The sequence below is a fragment of the Gekko japonicus genome, unplaced genomic scaffold (genome assembly GCF_001447785.1).
Source record: "Gekko japonicus isolate JY-2015 unplaced genomic scaffold, Gekko_japonicus_V1.1 scaffold238, whole genome shotgun sequence".
Taxonomy (NCBI): Eukaryota; Metazoa; Chordata; class Lepidosauria; order Squamata; family Gekkonidae; genus Gekko; species Gekko japonicus.
Window position 1 is genome coordinate 836,555 of NW_015161411.1, and position 18,692 is coordinate 855,246.

The window sequence follows — 18,692 nt, forward strand, 5'->3', positions numbered from 1 at the left end:
CCCGTCGTGCCCAGTTGAAAGGACCAGGCAGCAGGTGACGTGAAAGGCCTTTGCGTGAGACCCTGGGGGAGCCACTGACAGTCTGAATAGACCACACTGACCTTGATGGACCAAGGGTAAGTCTCGGTATGAGACAACTGCATATGTGACTTCTTGTGTGTAGTTAAGGGGAAATGAAGAATACAGCCCAAACCCGCAGCCAGTGCTCCCTCTAAGCTGAGTGTGAGCTAGCTCACAGTTTTTTCGCCTCCGGCTCACACATTTTTGTCCTAGCCCAGGAAGGATGGGCTCCAGAGCAAACTAACTGATGCAGCAGCCAAATCGCTCGCTCACACCTTTCATGCCAGTAGCTCACGAAGTAGAATTTTTGCTCATAACACTCCACAGCTCAGAGGGAGCCTTGCCTGCAGCATAAAACCTTTCCCCAAGCCCCCTGTATTTTCCCAGAAGACAGAACTCCAAGCTACAGCACAGAGCTCAGCTTTGGCTTCCTTCCCCACATCCCACCCGAGATTACCACCCGCAAGGCCGCCAAGCCAAGCGCAAGACCGCTCCGGCGTCTCTCCCTCACCTCCATGCTGGACTTGGAATCTCCCATCACGGGAAGAAGCAAGGTCAGGACATCCTCTCGGTTGGAGCCGGCGTACGCCAGCCCTAGCCTGCAAGAAAGCACCGTGGAGCCTGAGTAGTACGTCAGACGGAGGTCCCCAACGTGGTGACCGTGGGCCCCATCTCTTTAAGAAAGTGGGTGGGGCCGGGTAAGGCTTTCAGCAGGACTGCTGATTGGCCATTGGAGATCTAATCGGATTTTTTTAAAAAGTCGTTTTGCTTAGCGACTGTCACCACGGCACAAGGATCTTCATTGCTGGACTGAACGTAAGTCGCTGGAACCATTTTGTGGGCCGGCTTCGCTTCCTGCGGGAGCCTTTTTGCGGCAGCCATTCTGTGGCTCCACCCACCCCTTCGTGTCAAAATTCCAAAGGTGACCAGGACCCCCCAAAAGGTTGGGGACCCCAACGTAAGCCACCCCCCGTGCGGAACGGAAAGCAAGTCCAAGCAGGCCCTTACCCAAAGATGGCCCCGATCCTCATGATGTTGCTGTTGTGGAGGACGTAGTCGGAGAGCAACGCGAGAGCTGGGTCGCACTCGTTCCTCACCCCAGAGTTCACGATACCGCAGGCCAGGAGCGCCCCTGACTGCAGGACCAAAAAAACCAAAACAGTCTCAACTTGTAACGCTGGCCAGGATTGTGGGTGCCTGGCACTGGGTCATAAAAACCGAAACAGTCTCAACTTGTAACGCTGGCCAGGATTGTGGGTGCCTGGCACTGGGTCATAAAAACCAAAACAGTCTCAACTTTTAACGCTGGCCAGAATTGTGGGTGCCTGGCACTGGGTCATAAAAACCAAAACCGTCTCAACTTTTAACGCTGGCCAGGATTGTGGGTGCCTGGCACTGGGTCATAAAAACCAAAACAGTCTCAACTTTTAACGCTGGCCAGGATTGTGAGTGCCTGGCACTGGGTCCTGAACGGAGGCATTCTCACAAAAGGGGGAATTTATTTATTAGGCTTCAATCCTGCCCTCCCCACGAGCGGGCTCAGGGCAGCTTACAAAGCCACACGGGATACTGTGACAGTAAAACAACGCATAAAATCCAACAATTAAAATTTAAGGTTGATAAAACGTTCAGAATTTTCGTATAAAAGAACCAGAGTCAAAGTTGCCTCGGTGGCAATGCTCGGATGGAAACCTTCTGGGCGCTGTTGTAAGGTGTCGAGCCACTAACTAGACTAGGGCTGTCAGCACTGGAGGCCAAGAATGGGAATTCGGATGCCCGCTGCCTCAACTAAATAGGGAAGTCACCTACACCAAAAGCACACCTCTGTATTACGAGGAAACCTCACCAACTCTAGGATCTGAGCTTCAAGCTAAGGGGTTGAATGACAGCTTCTAAGAGCTCATCAGAACCCGCTCTGAAGCTACAGTAAAGGGCTGACCTCAGCATGTTGCATCCTAACTATAACCCCTTACTGATGTCATCTTTCTTACGCCGCAGACGGCTTCTTCCTTGTTTTGTAACAAGCTCCCTTCTCTCCCCTTCTATCACTCTCCTTATAACTACGTGGAAAACAATTTCCTCTTCACTGAAGAAGTGAGTTCTTGACTCTCAAAATGTCATACTGGAATACATGCGGTTATTTTTTAAGGAGCCATTCAACTTCTGCTTTATTCTGCTAAAACAGATGTGACACCGCTATTCCTCTGGAAGGAACCATTTTACGTAACACTCGACAGCGTCAGATAATGAGAATTCCTTTGTTTACTGGAGAGGGGCACAACTTGTCTTCAAATTATGTTCTTTGCTTAGACGTAAATACTTCTGGCAACCATTAACGCGCTATAATGTGTTTCATGGTCATGAATGATCAGAGAGTGCAGAGTTTTCAGTGTTATCAAGCAACTTTGTGCCCTGGGACCCGAAGATGCCCATTAACTATCTCTGAGAATTCTAGCAAGGATGAGCCACTGACAATTCTCAGCAGGTGCAAGGTGACCCTGGGAATCCCCGTGGCAACAGCAGTTCCTCTGATACTCCTAAAGCAGCCTGTCTAGTGCTCCAGATGCAGCCAGGGGGCCCTATGCAGCAGCTATATTTCTTTATTTCACTCTCAATCCCTGCAACCACAGGTTGGTGGGATTAGGGGTAAAACAGAAACAGAGCAAATCAATAGAACAATAATTACTAAGGCCATTTTAAAATGTATGCAAGAAATTTAGCAACAGCTTCTAGCCAGGCCACGTCATTTGAAAACAACAGTTCCAGAATAGCCTAATTACTAGAGCCCTGAACGTCTGAGTTGACCAGAGATCCCAGTATATCAGGCCTAGCTTCAATAAACAATGTTAACAGCACGTGTGAGATCGTCTCTGTTGCTCCAGATGCACAAGAACAATTTTTTGTCAAGCCAGGGAATACCCTTCAGCCTTCCTGTGTTATTTGGCTGTTGGGAGCGAATTACCTCTTGCCAAAAGAATTAAACGTCTGTGTTTGGCATTTTTAATAGCAGCCAAATAATTAGCAACTGCAAAGGAAGTTGTAGGGGATACGGCCATAACACAAAGGAGAACCTTTCCTGTATGAATCAGCAGGTAACCCAGACCAGTCATGTGACAAAATTGCTTCTGTTATTGTTTTCAGTAGGTGATCTGAATAGTAATTAGGCAACAAGCACCCAGCCGTCAATGCGCCCCAGCCTTCCGTGTGCGGTGGGGACGAGGACTGCAAGGCCGACGAGTTCTGCTCCGTCTCAGGCCGCGGAGGCCTCCACGGAAGCCAAGTCCGCCTCGCCTGTCGGAGACGCCGCAAGCGCTGCCTCCGCGACGCCATGTGCTGCCCGGGCAATCGGTGCAATAACGGAATGTGTATGCCATCAGAACATGGTCACTTCCACCCTGGGGATATCGAGGAGACCGTGCTAGAGAACTTTGACCATGGCACTTTAGACTTGCGTCCCCCAAAGGACCACGTCGTCATCACAGCTACACTATCTGAAAGGCCGAGAAGGTGCCGTCTGCCTTCGCTCCACGGATTGGGCTTCGGGGCCGTGCTGTGCTCACTTCTGGTCCGAGATTTGCAAACCCGTCCTTCAGGAAGTCCGAGTGTGCACCAAACACCGAAAGAAAGGGTCTCATGGTTTGGAGATCTTCCAGCAACGTTACTGTGCGGATGGGCTGACGTGTCGGCTACAGAAAGACCACAGCAACACTTCCAGACTGCACACCTGCCAAAGACACTAGCTGCCGCTCTCTGAGAAAACCTGATGGACTTGACAGACTTTCTAATGAGGTGTGGGGACATTCCTATTCACCTTCCAAAGACTGACTGACTGACACATTTCAGAGCTTACATTTAAAATTACTCTGGCAGCTCTCCCCTTCCCGGAGCTGGAGTGAAGTGGCTTGTTTCTTTAGGGAACTATTGTTTCCCCAAGTGACTAATTTACAGTGGAGCTGCGGTGGCTCAAGTGGTTAAGACGCTGAACTGCACGCTGTGGAAGGTCGGTAGTTCAGCAGTTCGAGACCCGAGTGTGCCGCGTGATGGAGAGAGCTCCCGTCTCTAGTTCCAGCTCCTGCCAACCTAGCAGGTCGAAAGCAAGAAATTGCAAGTAGATCAATAGGTACCACTTCGGTGGGAAGGTAACAGCGTTCCGTGCGCCTTGGTGTTTAGTCATGCCGGCCACATGACCATGGAAACGTCTTCGGACAGCGCTGGCTCTTCGGCTTTGAAACGGAGATGAGCACAGCAACCCTAGAGTCGGACTCGACTGGCTTTCGAGCAAGGGAACCTTTACCTTTATCTAATTTACAGTAAATTACTGTGTCTGTAAATTCTTGGGTGCGGCACTTTCTGTCCATCGTCGGGGACTTCAAATTTTGTTTTGTTCCTTGAGCGCTGTGTGATTCCGTCTATCGTGACATGTTTTGTACACACTGGCTTTTATTATATTTGCTAAGTAAGAATAGTAATTAAATAGGTTATCATCTAATGAAAATCCCAGTTCACACAATTTGTCAAAGGCAGCACTGGCACTTGACGGAAGAATAAGTCTCGCCTCACTAGATGTATTAGTTGCCGCTATACTGACGCTCGCGACCGGGGCCGCTCACCTTGATGTAGTCTTCAGAAGAATACAGGTACTTGTCGATCTGCGTGAGCCCCCCATCAACATCCCATAATAGGATCATGCCCAGAGACGCTGCAGCGCTCAGCATCCCTGCGGTACACAAGGAAAGACGTTCCTTAGGTCAGAACCAGAATGCAGGCTGTGGCCACAGCCCCCCTTGGACACTGTCCACACTGAGCAGCCCCCCGTTCATTCTGAAGTCTGTCGCTGAGCCACACGTGCCCCCATCAGCCATTTGTGGCCGATTAAAAGCCCGAAAAAAGCCTCTCTCTTTCCCCTTTCTTTTTAAAGCAGAAGATACAAGGAAAAATTAATAAAATCAAAGGAGAAAAACCTCTTTATACTCTTGATACACTCGTGAACAAAGCCTGTTTTCCCCTTTTCTTTTTAAAGCAGAAGATACAAGGAAAAATTAACAAAATCAAAGGAGAAAAATCTCCTTATACTCTTGATACACTCTTGAGAAAAGCCTCTTTTTCAATTTTATTTTTTAAAGCAGAAGATGCAAGGATTAATAAAATCAAAGGGGGGAAACCTCTTTATACTCTTGACCTTTTGTACTCTTGATATATTGATAATATACAATACAAGAGGGGGACCCGCGATACTCGCGGGGGGGGGGGGAAGAGCTCCGTCTCCTCCATCCCCCCCCCCCCCCCCCACCCCTCCCTCCCCTCTCTGCCTCCAGCCCTCCCAGCTTCTCCCATCTGCCTGTCCATTGCTCTTTTCCTCCTACCGCCACCTCTGCCCCCCTGTCATCAGCACACTTACTTGGAAGTCTGACTGAGTGCAGTAAAACTTCCAGGTAAGTACACTGCAATTTGAGCCTTTCCCCCTGCAGTGTCTTCTGCGGATCTCCCCTTTCCAGCTCTTCTCTCTCTCAATCCATCTGCCTGATTTCTGTCTCCCTCCTTCCCTCCCTCCCTCCGATTCTCTCCCCCCCATTTGCGGATTTCACTTTCGAGCTCTTTCCACCCGCGGCCACCATCTGCGGATATCTAAGTCCACAGATCGGGGCCGTGTGGAGGCTAAAGAGATTTCGCTGCCCACTCAGGGCACTCCCCCGTGTTTGCAGGGAAAAAAATCTGAAATTTAAAAAAGTAATAATACACGGTGGGGGGGGGGGGGGGGGGGGGCCACCCCCCCTGAAAATTGAAGCAGCGCTCTCTGCGCTTATCTCGGTGGCCAGCAGCGGAACAGGGGAGCCGCGCTTGGTTTGGCGGCAGTAGTCCAGCCCACGAGCCCCACCGGCAGATGGTCCGACCCAGCTACTGTGGTGGAGGACTCCGGCGGGTGCTCCTCCGGGCCCGGCGGCAGCAGAGGAACGCACCGGTAGCTGCCCCAGCCCAGCCACAGTGGGCTTGGCCACAGCTGCAGAGGAGTCCAGCTGCTGAGCATCCTCTGCCGCTATGGCCGGACCCAGAAGAAGAAGAAGAAGAGAAGAGGTTGGATTTATACCCCGCCCTTCACTTGGAGTCTCAGAGTGGCTTACAAACTCCTTCCCCTTCCCCTCCCCACAAAAGACACGCTGTGAGGTGGGTGGGGCTGAGAGAGCTCTGACACAAACTGCTCTTTTTCAAGGACAGCTGTGCCAGAGCTTGTGACTGACCCAAGGTCACATCAGCAGGTGCGAGTGGAGGAGTGGGGAATCAAACCCGGTTCTCCCAGATTAGAGTCCGCACACTTAACCACTACACCAAACTGGCCCAGAGCAGCAGCCGACGTCCTCCGGAGGGAATCAGCAGTGGTGGTGGAAGGAGGGATCCCCCCCCTTGTAAGTATCCTGAGTTTGTGTGTGTGTGTATCTATGTAAGTATAAAAATATACAGGAGACCATGGTGTCTCAGATGTTAAGACGCTGAAGCTGCAGACTGGAAAGTCTGTAGTATGGCAGTTTGAGACCCGAGTGTGCCGCGTGACAGAGTGAGCTCCTGTCTCTGGCCCCAGCTCTTGCCAACTTAGCAGTTCGAAAGCAAGAAACAGCAAGCAGACAAATAGGTACCACTTCGGTGGGAAGGTAACAGCGTTCCGTGCGCCTCGGCGTGTAGTCATGCCAGTCACATGACCATGGAAGCGTCTTCAGACAGCACTGGGTCTTCAGCTTGGAAACGGAGATGAGCACCACATCCCTAGAGTCGGATTCAACTGGCTTCCAAGCAAGGGAAACCTTGACCTTTACTTATAAAAATATACACATGTACCTTCATGAATTGGCACCATTTCCTAGTGGCCACTGAAGAAGACTGTTTATGGGTTTAGGATGAGTCCAGTCACAGCGGCACCTTTAAGACCAACAAAATTTAGTTCTGGGTATAAGCTTTCACGCGCATATATCTGAAGCAGCATGCATACACACAGATGCTTATATGTTGGTCTTAAAGATGCCCCTGGATTCAAATTATTCACTTGCAACTAGCTATTGCTGTAACAAACCTTCAGCTTTTTATGTGAACGGAGCAGACACAAGGATAGGGCTCCCCACCATCAGATCCCATCCACTTTGGCTCTGAACCAGCCAGTGAACCTGGGAGAATGCTATTGGCCACGTCTGTGCCCCAGAGCACTCTGGGATACCAGCAGTAGCAGCACCTCTGCCTTTATTACCAGGGAGCCAGAACGCCACAGTCACTGTAGCCAAGGGAAGAAGCCCATCACTCAGTTGTTACCTCCATGACTAACTCAGCAGATGAGCATTAGAAGAAGAGCTGGATTTATACCCCGCTCTTCACTCGGAGTCTCAGAGCGGCTTACAATCCCCTTCCCTTCCCCTCCCCACAACAGACACGCTGTGAGGTTGGTGGGGCTGAGAGAGTTCTTTCGAGGACTGCCCTTGAGAGAACAGCTCTAAGAGAACTTGTGACTGCCTCAAGGTCACACCAGCAGCTGCATGTGGAGGAGTGGGGGAATCAAACCTGGTTCTCCCAGATTAGAGTCCGCCACTCTTAACCACTACACCACACTGGCTCTCACATTACAGAACATGACCTTTTTTTTGTCTTGGTCTTACCCACCACTAGTTCCCCTCCAGCGTGCCCCTCGGCTAGGCTTCGGCACCAGATAAATCCCAGCCCTACTGACCTTCCCTGCCAGACCCCCAGGAGCAGATCAGCTGCCCCCCTTCCCCACCTCACCGTGGTCCTTGTTCTTATACAGCCATTTGTTGCCGTCATCCGTCAGCAGCTTATCCTGCCCGAAGGCGGCGTTCACAAAACCGTTCACAAAAGACGAAGCCAGGTTCATGCGGGCAGAGTCCACCTGAGAGCCGCTGCCGCCAAACCCTGAAGGGGGCAGAAAACACAAGAGGGAAACAGTCACCGCTGCCACAGGTCCCAGACTTTAGCTTGGAGAAACGATGGCTGAGGGGTGACATGATCAAGGTTTATAAGATTATGCCTGGGATAGAGCAGGTAGAGAAAGCTTTTCTCCCTTTCTCATGATACAAGAACCCGTGGGCCCTCCATGAAATTCCTGAGCGGTCGGGTTAGAACAGATAAAAGGAAGTCCTTCTTCACCCAAAGCGTGATTAACACATGGAATTCACTGCCACAGGAGGTGGTGGTGGCGGCTACAAGCATGGACGGCTCCAAGAGGGAATTAGACAAGCATATGGAGTAGTCATGTATGGCTGCGAGAGTTGGACTATAAGGAAGGCTGAGCGCCGAAGAATAGATTCTTTTGAACTATGGTGCTGGAGAAGACTCTTGAGAGTCCCTTGGACTGCAAGAAGATCAAATCAGTCAATCCTAAAAGAAATCAACCCTGACTGTTCCCTGGAAGGCCAGATAATGAAACTGAAGCTCAAATACTTTGGCCACCAAATGAGAAAGGAGCACTCACTGGAGAAGACCCTGATGCTGGGAAAGATTGAAGGTCAAAGAAGACGGGGACGGCAAAGGATTAGATGGTTAGACAGTGTCATAGATGCAACGAACATGAAATTGAGCAAACGTCAGAGGACGGCGGAAGACAGGAGGGCCTGGCGGGAGCTGGTCCATGGGGTCACGAAGAGTCGGACTCGACTGTGCGACTGAACAACAACAAAAAAATGGAGCAGAAGTCCATCGGTGGCTATGAGCCACAAGGTAAGGATAGGAACTCTCGGTCTGGGGCAAGGGATGCTCTGTATTCTCGGTGCTTGCGGGGGGGGGGTTTCACAGTGGGAGGGCTTCTAGCATCCTGGCCACACTGCTGGACCTCCTGATGGCACTGGTATTTCTGGCCACTGTGAGACACAGAGTGCTGGACTGGATGGGCCATTGGCATGATCCAACATTGGCTTCTCTTAGGTTCTTAGAGATAGGAACTCTCGGTCTGGGGCAAGTGATGCTGTCTTCTTGGTGGTTGGGGGGGGGGCAACAGTGGGAGGGCTTCTAGTGTCCCGGCCCCACTGCTGGACCTCCTGAGGGCACCTGGTATTTTTGGCCACTGTGTGACACAGAGTGTAGGACTGGATGGGCCACTGGCCTGATCCAACAGTGCCTTCTCTTAGGTTCTCGCCCAGGCTCGAGAACTTTCAGATTTCCCATCCTGCACTGTTCTCTTATCCAGAGCACCTGGGGGGCGGATGAGGGAGAGCCTCTTTGCACTGCAACGACAGCCTACTAATTTGAAACCAACACTCTGGGTGAGATCCTGGAGAGCCGGTTTATTAAACAGAGGCACTTGCCAAAGCACCTTCTGCCAGAGGGAAGGGCCTCGGCTAGTAGGTCTGCAGAATCCAACTCATCTGTGGAAATGTGTCTATGACATGCTGTATCTCTTCTAGGGAAGAATGCACAGGAAGCTGCCTCGTACTGAATTAGACCACTGATCCGTCAAGGTCATTATTGTCTACTCAGACTGGCAGTGGCTCTCCAAGGCTCTCAGGCTGAGGTCTTTCACATCACCCCCTGCCTGGGCCTTTTAACCAGAGATGCCCGAGACTGAACCTGGGACCTTCTGCATGCCAGGCAGAGGCTCTTCCACCCTCTTTACAGCTCTCCAGGGTCTTAGGCTGAGGTCTTTCCCATCACCTCCTGCTTGGTCCTTTTAACTGGAGATTCCGGGGACCAAACCTGGGACCTCCTGCATGCCAGGCAGAGGCTCTTCCACTGAGCCACAGCCCCTCTTTACGGCTCTCCAGGGTCTCAGGCTGAGGTCTTTCCCATCACCTCCTGCCTGGTCCTTTTTACCTGGAGATGCCGGGGACTGAACCTGGGACCTCCTGCATGCCAGGCAGAGGCTCTTCCACTGAGCCACAGCCCCTCTTTACAGCCCTCCACCAGGCAGAGGTTCTTCCACTGATCTCCAGACTGATCTCTGAGCAGGTGAGGCACATTACATGGTACAGTGATTTTTAAGGCATAATTTGCAAGGCTGACATGGTGTAGTGCAATGCTCCCTCTAAGCTGTGTGGTACGGTGAGCAAAGATTCTACTTTGTGAGCTACTGGCATTAAAGCTGCAAGCGAGCGATTTGGCTCCTGCATAAATTATCTGATCTGGAGCCCTCCTTCCTGAGCTGAGACAAAAATGTGTGAGCCGGAAGCTAAAAAACTGTGAGCTGGCTCACACTAACTCAGCTTAGGGGGAACACTGGCGTACAACGCAATAGATCAACTCCGGTATTCTTGCGGCTAAACACTACGATGTGTTGGCTTCTGCTAAGCAGGGCTTCTGATTGGCCGAGCAGGTTAAAATGATATGTTTCAGCTGCAGCTGCCACCACAGTGAGGGTCTTCTTCTCTCTCACACTCTTCTTTCCTAGTTTATTTTTTAATAAATGACTCCCTCTGCATGGCAGCCATTTTGTGGTTGTGCCCGCAGGCTCAAAAGAGTTGGGGACCTCTAAGAAATTGCAAAAACCAACAAAAGTTATAATGGAAAATGTTGGAAATGTCAAAGTACCGATGCAACATTTCATAATCTGTGGTGGACATGTTAAGAAAGCAAGACAATATTAGATAAAGATCCATGAAGAGAAGAAGGAGAAGAGATTGGCTTTATACCCCGCCCTTCACTACCCAAAGGTGTCTCAGAGCGGCTTACACTCCTTTCTCTTCCCCTCCCCACAACAGACACCCTGCGAGGTAAAAGAAGAAGAAGAGAAGAGACTGGATATATACCCCGCCCTTCACTACCCGAAGGTGTCTCAGAGCAGCTTACAAACTCCTTTCCCTTCCCCTCCCCTCAACAGACCCTGTGAGGTAAAAGAAGAAGAAGAGATTGGATTTATACCCTGCCCTTCACTACCCAAAGGAGTCTCAGAGCGTCTTACAAACTCCTTTCCTTTCCCCTCCCCACAACAGACACCCTGTGAGGTGGGTGGGGCTGAGAGAGCTCTTGACAGAAACGGCTCTTTTTCGAGGACAGCTGTGCCAGAACTATGGCTTGCCCAAGGTCATCCAGCAGGTGCAAGTGGAGGAGTGGGGAATCAGACCCGGTTCTCCCAGATTAGAGTCCGCGCACTTAACCACTACTCCAAACTGGCTTAAAGCAGAGAATGATGAAAGGATAGAGTCAGGCAATACATGTTTATAATAATGAAATTTTAGATATGAAGCAATGAGGAAAAGATAGTAAAAAACAAAACAAGTAAAAACTTAGTGCATATGCAAATAAATCTTATGCAATCAAGTTAAATTCTAACTGACAACTGTGATAAATAGATCAGTATTGTATTGTAGTTTATGTACGAAATAGATAATTGTAGATGAATAGATAATTGTAGATAAAGTAGATAATCACAAATGACTGTCTGTGTTCACACTTCTGTCTATATTGATGCATTTCCTGCTGAAGCGCCCCAGAGCGGCGCTCCAGCAGTAAGGAGCCCAGGCCCCGCCCCCTGCCTGCGGAGAGATTCAGGGATCTCTGAATTTGAATCTCACTTTTGAATCTTGTGACTGCTCTCGAAACTAGTCTGTTTCTTAAGGATACATCACTTAACCTTAAGAGTGAAACCCCTTTAATTTATATGGTCCTGGGGGGCTGATTTGGCGGGCAGGCAACCGATTGGCCACAGCTGTTTGGCAATCAGCTGACCGGTGACCGCACGAAGCATTTAAAGGCACCGCCCTGGATGAAGTTGCTTTGTTGACTGCAGTGCAGTATAACTGCCCATCCAATCAAGTGACTGAAAGGCACTCTAGCTACAGACCCACTAGAGTGGCTGAACGTTCCAGTCTCGGACCACGGATGCAAGCGACTGTTCCCAGATTTCTTATTTCGATTGTTCTCCCTCACCACACTCGCAGACTGCTTCGGAACCCTGACACGGAGCCCACCAACTCGGAAGCAAATTCTAGAAAAGAACGCATTAGTCCCCCCCACCCCCCACCGCAAAGAAGAGAAAGAAAAAGCCTAATGAATCCATGCACCTGCAAAGAACATTGCAAAGGACTGGGGCCACTGCATACAAGGAACACAGATTTCGGTGTGCCTGGAATCAGAACCGGCCTCCACCATAAATGCAATTTGTGAGTCCAACTATAACAATCCCGGATTGCCCTCCCGATATATCTGGACCCACCGTGCCCCACTGCTTGGACTTACGGTTGTTTTCTAGATGAGTTTTATAAATATCATCTGGCACCTTGGGCTCCATGATGTCCAGCTGGAAGGAAAAGAAGGAGTTACACTTCTTCTGCCATGTGCACCAGACAACCTCACACCAGCTTCCGAGATGCATAGAGAATCACAGAGTTGGAAGATACCTCCAGGGTCATCTAGTCCAACCCCCTGCACAATGCAGGAAATTCACAGATTCCTCCCCTCCACACACACACACCCAGTGACCCCTGCTCCATGCCCAGAAGATGGCACAAAAGGGGGGGGGGGGGACCCTCCAGGATCACCAGCCAAACTGGCCTTGAGAAAAATCTCTTCGGAGCCCAGAGCGGCGAACGGCATTTTCCAGGGTGTGTAAGAAAGGGGCCACGAGAACTAGGCACTGAGGCAACCCTTCCTCGCATGATCTGCCTACGTTCACAGAATCAGCATATCTCTAGACACACAGTAAGGTAAAGGTAAAGGTTCCCTTGCTCGAAAGCCAGTCGAGTCCGACTCTAGGGTTGTGGTGCTCATCTCCGTTTCAAAGCCAAAGAGCCAGCGCTATCCGAAGAAGTTTCCATGGTCATGTGGCCGGCATGACTAAACACCAAGGCGCACGGAACGCTGTTACCTTCCCACCAAAGTGGTACCTATTTATCTACTTGCAATTTCTTGCTTTCAAACTGCTAGGTTGGCAGGAGCTGGAACTAGAGACGGGAGCTCACTCCGTCATGCGGCACCCGGGTCTCGAACTGCTGAACTACCGACCTTTCACAGCCTGCAGTTCAGCGTCTTACCCACTTGAGCCACCGCAGCTCCAGACACACAGTAACTGCTATGAAAAGAGTAAGAGTCCAGCAGCACTTTAAAAACTAACAAAATTCGTGGCAAGCTATGAGCTTTCGTCAGCCACTACTCACTTCTTCAGATATCTCACGAAAGCTCATGCTCTACCACAAATTATGTTGGTCTTTAAGGTGCTACTGGACTCTTACAGTTTTCTACTGCTGCAGACAGACTAGCACGACCAGTGTTCCCTCTGAGTTGGTGTGAGCTGGCTCACAGTTCTTTCCCTTGGCTCAGGAAGGAGGGCTCCAGAGCAAACTAATTGATGCAGCAGCCCAATCGCTCGCTCACAGCTTTAATGCCAGCAGCTCACAGAGGGGAATTTTTGCTCACAAGACTCCACACCCATCTTCATCAGTAACTGCTATGGTAAGCAAGACCAGCGATTGCTCCGACTCAGTGTTCCCTCGCCAATGGTAACGGGACACCAAGGTGAAATTTGCCATGAAGTTCCTGGGAGTCTCCTTTAAATTACCGCGGTCAAGGTCAGCCCAGCTGCTTCCCAAAGTCTCACGAAAGAGCTCCCACTCGCTCTCTGGAGGCATCACCAGGCATCTTTCTCAGCCACCCTGAGAAGCTTGGAGGGAGCATTTGTCCCAACGTGGATCAAAAAATCCACACAATGGGGACAGCAAGGGCTAAGGCATACATTTCTGCAAACCCATGAGACTCTCCCCTACCCACTTATCCTGACCCAGGCAGCCAGAAGAGGGAAGGGAAGACTGAATTGGAGAATGTAAAATAGGTTGGCAGCAATGCTTCCTCTAAGCCATGGGTGTCGAACTCATTTGTTATGAGGGCCAGATCTGACAATAATGAGACCTTGTTGGGCCTCATCGACCCACAGCTGTGCCTTCCTCAGACCCGGATCCCAAGTGTCAACGCAGCGTCAGAAAGGAGGGCTGCAAAGTCAAAATCCCTGAAACTGACCCATTCACTGACTGGAAGAGCCAGTATGGTGTAGTGGTCAGGAGTGCAGACGCTAATCTGGGAGAACCGGGTTTGAAGAAGAAGAAGAGAAGAGATTGGATGTATACCCCGCCCTTCACTACCCGAAGGAGTCTCAGAGTGGCTTACAAACTCCTTTCCCTTCCCCTCCCCACAACAGGCACCCTAAGTGATAGGTGGGGCTGAGAGAGCTCTTTCGAGGACTGCCCTTGAGAGAACAGCTGTGCCAGAACCTCGGCTTGGCCAAGGTCATCCAGCCAGGTGCAAGTGGAGGAGTGGGGAATCAAACCCGGTTCTCCCAGATTAGAGTCCGCGCACTTAACCACTACACCAAACAGCACGAGGACCTTCACTGTGACTGAAGATAAGCTGCGGTAACCCTTTTTGTGGCTGGCTACGCCTCCAGCAGCAGCCCTTTCGTGACTGAGCCGACCATGTGGTGTCAGAATTCTAAGGTACCTGCAGGCTCAAAAAGGCTGCGGATGCCTGCTCTAAATCACTTCCTTGATCCACAGGAAAAGCCAAACCTGCCCTTCCCCTTTACACCAGCTGGCTCTAATGGCAGCATCAGAGATCCAGTGAGTGAACGTGGCACCTGCCTACACAAATATCCCACTTGGCCACTCTGAAGGAACATTTAATTTCAGTTGTTTCCTCGCTCCAGTGTGGTAAATATCAAGCAAGACTTCCACCCCATTGCTTCAAAAAGCAATCTCGGGTGTCTACAACTAACCGGGCTTTTCACTCATTCACCCAGGCTCCTGTTCTAAATGCAACCACTGAAAGTCAGCCTATACATCTGTAAAAGGTAAAGGTAAAGGTTCCCTTGCTTGAAAGCCAGTCGAATCCGACTCTAGGGTTGCGGTGCTCATCTCCGTTTCAAAGAGCCAGCGCTGTCCGAAGACATTTCCATGGTCATGTGGCCGGCATGACTAAACATCAAGGCGCACGTAACGCTGTTACCTTCCCACTGAAGTGGTACCTATTTATCTACTTGCAATTTCTAATCTCAAAATCGTCTGGCCCTTCCAGGCCCTAAAGAAGCCAGGCCAGCTATGATGAGAGCCAGGGCCCTTTCTGTGGCGGCCCCGCACTGGTGGAATGAGCTCCCGGATGACATCAGGGCCCTGCGGGACCTTTTGCAGTTCCGCAGGGCCTGTAAAGCGGAGCTTTCCACCAGGTCTTCAATTAGGGTGCCGCCTTCTTAATATTGAGGCCCTGGCCCCAATATCAACACCAACTTAATAGCCAACAGCCTGGCAAAAACCCAGACTATGGTGGTAGGTGAGGACTTGGATGCTGAGAGAATGCCACCATCGCTGATTATTGTACTAGCACCATGTGATGTGTCTTATTTGGTATAGTGGTTAAGTGCCAGTTTGGTGTAGTGGTTCAGTACGCAGACTCTAATCTGGGAGAAACGGGTTTCATTCCCCACTCCTCCACTTGCACCTGCTGGATGACCTTGGGCAAGCCACAGTTCTGATAAGAGCTGTCCTTGAAAAAAGAGCAATTTCTGTCAAGAGCTCTATCAGCCCCACCTACCTCACAGGCACTGCTCCCTCTAAGCTGTGGAGTTCTGTGAGCAAAAATTCTACTCTGTGAGCTCCTGGCATTCAAGTTGTGAGCTACTGCATGAATCAGTCTGCTCTGGAGCCATCCTTCCTGAGCTAAGACAAAAATGGGTGAGCCGGAGACTGAAAAAGTGTGAGCTAGCTCACACTAACTCAGCTTAGAGGGAACACTGCTCACAGGGTGTCTGTTGTGGGGAGAGGAAGGGATAGGAGTTTGCAAGCCGCTCCAAGACACCTTTAGGTAGTGAAAAGCGGGGTATAAATCCAATCTCTTCTTCTTCTTCTATATGTTGTGGTTTTATTTAAATCTTGTGTTTTAATATATTCTGCTGTTTTAATATATTCTGTAAGCTGCACTGAGCCTGCCTTGGCAGGGAGGGTGGGATACAAATTAAACAAACAAATAAATAATAAAATAACCCAACAGTGGCATTCTCCAGCAATAGCGGCCCGGGGGGGGGGGGGGGAGACTTACCTCCCTGGCCAGGGCCAGAAAGTTACTGTTGAGCTGGACGTTGGACATGATTTCGGTGAGATCCTCGTACTCTTCCACGTCCTCGCTGAGCTCCAGGAAGACGCCGTGGCGGCCCAGCATGAAGGCCATCTGCTTTTGAACAACACTGTGGAACAGAGCAGGAGGAGAGTTTCAGAGAACGGCCACGCTGGTCTGCAGCGGAAGAGGCAGATTCCGGCCCTGTAGCACCTTAGAGACAACCAATATCCAGGGGAGGATCAGTATTCAAGAGTCAATCTGGCGAAGGGGGCTTTGGCTCAAAGGCGGGAAGAGCCCACACCCCCAAAATCTTGTTGACCTCCTGAACGGATAAAAGGAAGTCCTTCTTCACCCAAAGAGTGATTAACACTTGGAATTCACTGTCACAGGAGGGGGTGGCGGCTACAAGCAGGGACGGCTTCAAAAGGGGATTAGATAAGCATATGGAGCAGGGGTCCTATTAGCCACAAGGTATAGGTAGGGGCTCTGGGGCAAGTGATGCTCTGTCTTCTTGGTGCTTGGGGGGGGGGAGGTCAACAGTGGGAGGGCTTCCAATGTCCTGGCCCCACTGCTGGACCTCCTGATGGCACCTGGTATTTCTGGCCACTGTGTGACACAGAGTGTTGGGCTGGATGGGCCTTTGGCCTGATCCAACACTGGCATCTCTTATGTTCTTATGGACTCAGGGCAGGGAAAGTTAGAGGTCTGGAAACAAGAGGGATCACTGAAACCTCCAGGTTTAAACAAGGTTTTAATCTCCTTTGGGAATTACTGGGTCGATAGGTATTATAAAGTGTTGTTATTATTTTTGCTACCAGGAAATGCTCTGCTTTCTCCAAAAAACCAAAAAGAGCCAGGACATAATATGAAGCAAACAGATCAGCCCAGCAGTAGGTTCAATTCTCCTTTTTTTTGGGGGGGGGGGAGGGAGGGATGTGCTCAATTTGAAAAAAAATCTACGCCCTGGAGAATTCAGTTTTTCTTGGTGCAGGTTCTCCCCGGGACAGGATACTGATTTAAGCACAAAAGACATAGCCTTCGCCGTAGGTAGATGATGTGCCCAACAGCGACATTGCTATTTTTGAAGATCTGGCTGTCTTTCGTCTTCTGTCCCAGGAGAGCTGATTTCAGCTTTGCATCTTTTTCTGCACAATACACAGGAGCCTGTCAGGTGCTGTATTTTCAAGTCAAGCATGCACACGCTGCATCTTTGCAACAGCCTCTGGCTAAAGCAACACATTTGACTATTTGGAATCTCCTCAGGGTTAAGGAACTCTTTTAAATGAACTCCCAAACAAGAGCCTCACTAACCAGGCCAAGGCTGAGTCTACCACCCTTTGCAAGAATGCTGGTGGCCAGCAGAAATAAGAACATCAGAACAGCCCTGCTGGATTAGATCAATAGCCCATCTAGTCCAGCATCCTTGTCTCATACAGCGGCTACCCAGTGCCTCTGGATGGTCAACAACAGGGCATACAGGCCAAGGCCTTCCCCGATGCTGCCTCTTGACTTTGGGATTCAGAGAATTAGTGTCTCTGAATGTGGAGGCTCTCCTCATTCACCACGGCTAGTAGCCACTGACAGACTTATCCTTCATGAATCTAAAACTTATCCTCCAGGAAACTAAGACTTATCCTCCAGGAAGCGCTCTTATCCCCCTTTGAAAGCTGTTTATTCCTGTGGCCATCGCTACATCCTCTGGCAGCAAATTCCACATTTTAATCACTCTCTGCGTAAAGGAGTACTTCCTTTTGTCCGTCCTGAACCTACTGCCCACCAGCTTCACTGGATGCCCCTTGAGTTCTAGTATTATGGGAGAGGGAGAAAAAGACCTCTTTGTCAACTCTCTCCACACCAAACTGTCAGTCACAAACTGATCAGCGGCTCTCCAGTAGACCGCTGTCTGCCTTCTGCCTGACCCATCAACCTCTTAACTCCTTTCAGTCTGCTCATTCTCTATTGGTCCTCTTTGATTCACTCTCTGTTCTACCATCATAGTAAAGGTTTCCCTTACTCGAAAGCCAGTCGAATCCGACTCTAGGGATGTGGTGCTCATCTCTGTTTCCAAGCCGAAGAGCCAGCGCTATCCAAAGACATTTCCGTGGTCATGTGGCCGGCATGACTAGATGCCGAGGCGCACACAACGCTGTTACCTTCCCACCAAAGCGGTACCTATTTATCTCCTTGCAATTTCTTGCTTTCGAACTGCTAGGTTGGCAGGAGCTGGGGCCGGAGACGGGAGCTCACTCTGTCATGCGGCACTCGGGTCTCGAACTGCTGAACTACCGACCTTCCGGTCTGTAGTTCAGCCTCTTAACCACTTGAGCCACCGCAGCCCTAATCTACCATCATATTTACATGCTAAAATAACTCTCCATGTCTCCCCCCGCCCCCCGGCAACACACCTTTCTTAAGACATCAACCAGGAGCCAATAGAAGACAATGGAATGGAAAAGGCCACACTAAGATGTTAAGAACACTTTCCAGGAAGTAAATATTGAGATATATGTCAGAGTGATAGAGGTAGCAAGCAGTTACTATAGATCAGTTTGATCTGTTTGTCAGACCTAGCTGTCATGCTAGTAATTATGTAATTACAGCCAGGTGTTTTCTAG

The 18,692-nt window shown here is 50.2% G+C and overlaps 2 protein-coding genes across 2 annotated transcripts in view; one reads left to right on the top strand and one right to left on the bottom strand.

The window, feature by feature from the left end:
• Window positions 1-18,692, bottom strand: part of PSMD2 (proteasome 26S subunit, non-ATPase 2) — a 59,889-nt gene that overhangs the window by 28,605 nt on the left and 12,592 nt on the right. The window contains exons 7-12 of the mRNA XM_015427065.1: window positions 16,060-16,204; window positions 12,220-12,280; window positions 7,819-7,965; window positions 4,671-4,777; window positions 1,069-1,196; window positions 572-659 (exon numbers count right to left, since the gene is read on the bottom strand). Of these exons, the coding sequence (XP_015282551.1) occupies window positions 572-659; window positions 1,069-1,196; window positions 4,671-4,777; window positions 7,819-7,965; window positions 12,220-12,280; window positions 16,060-16,204 (676 nt within the window). The remainder of the gene's footprint in view (window positions 1-571; window positions 660-1,068; window positions 1,197-4,670; window positions 4,778-7,818; window positions 7,966-12,219; window positions 12,281-16,059; window positions 16,205-18,692) is intronic.
• Window positions 3,141-3,800, top strand: LOC107123548 (dickkopf-related protein 1-like). Its single transcript, XM_015426799.1, is given in 3 exon segments — window positions 3,141-3,152; window positions 3,257-3,508; window positions 3,510-3,800. Coding segments are annotated over 3 exon segments (555 nt in total).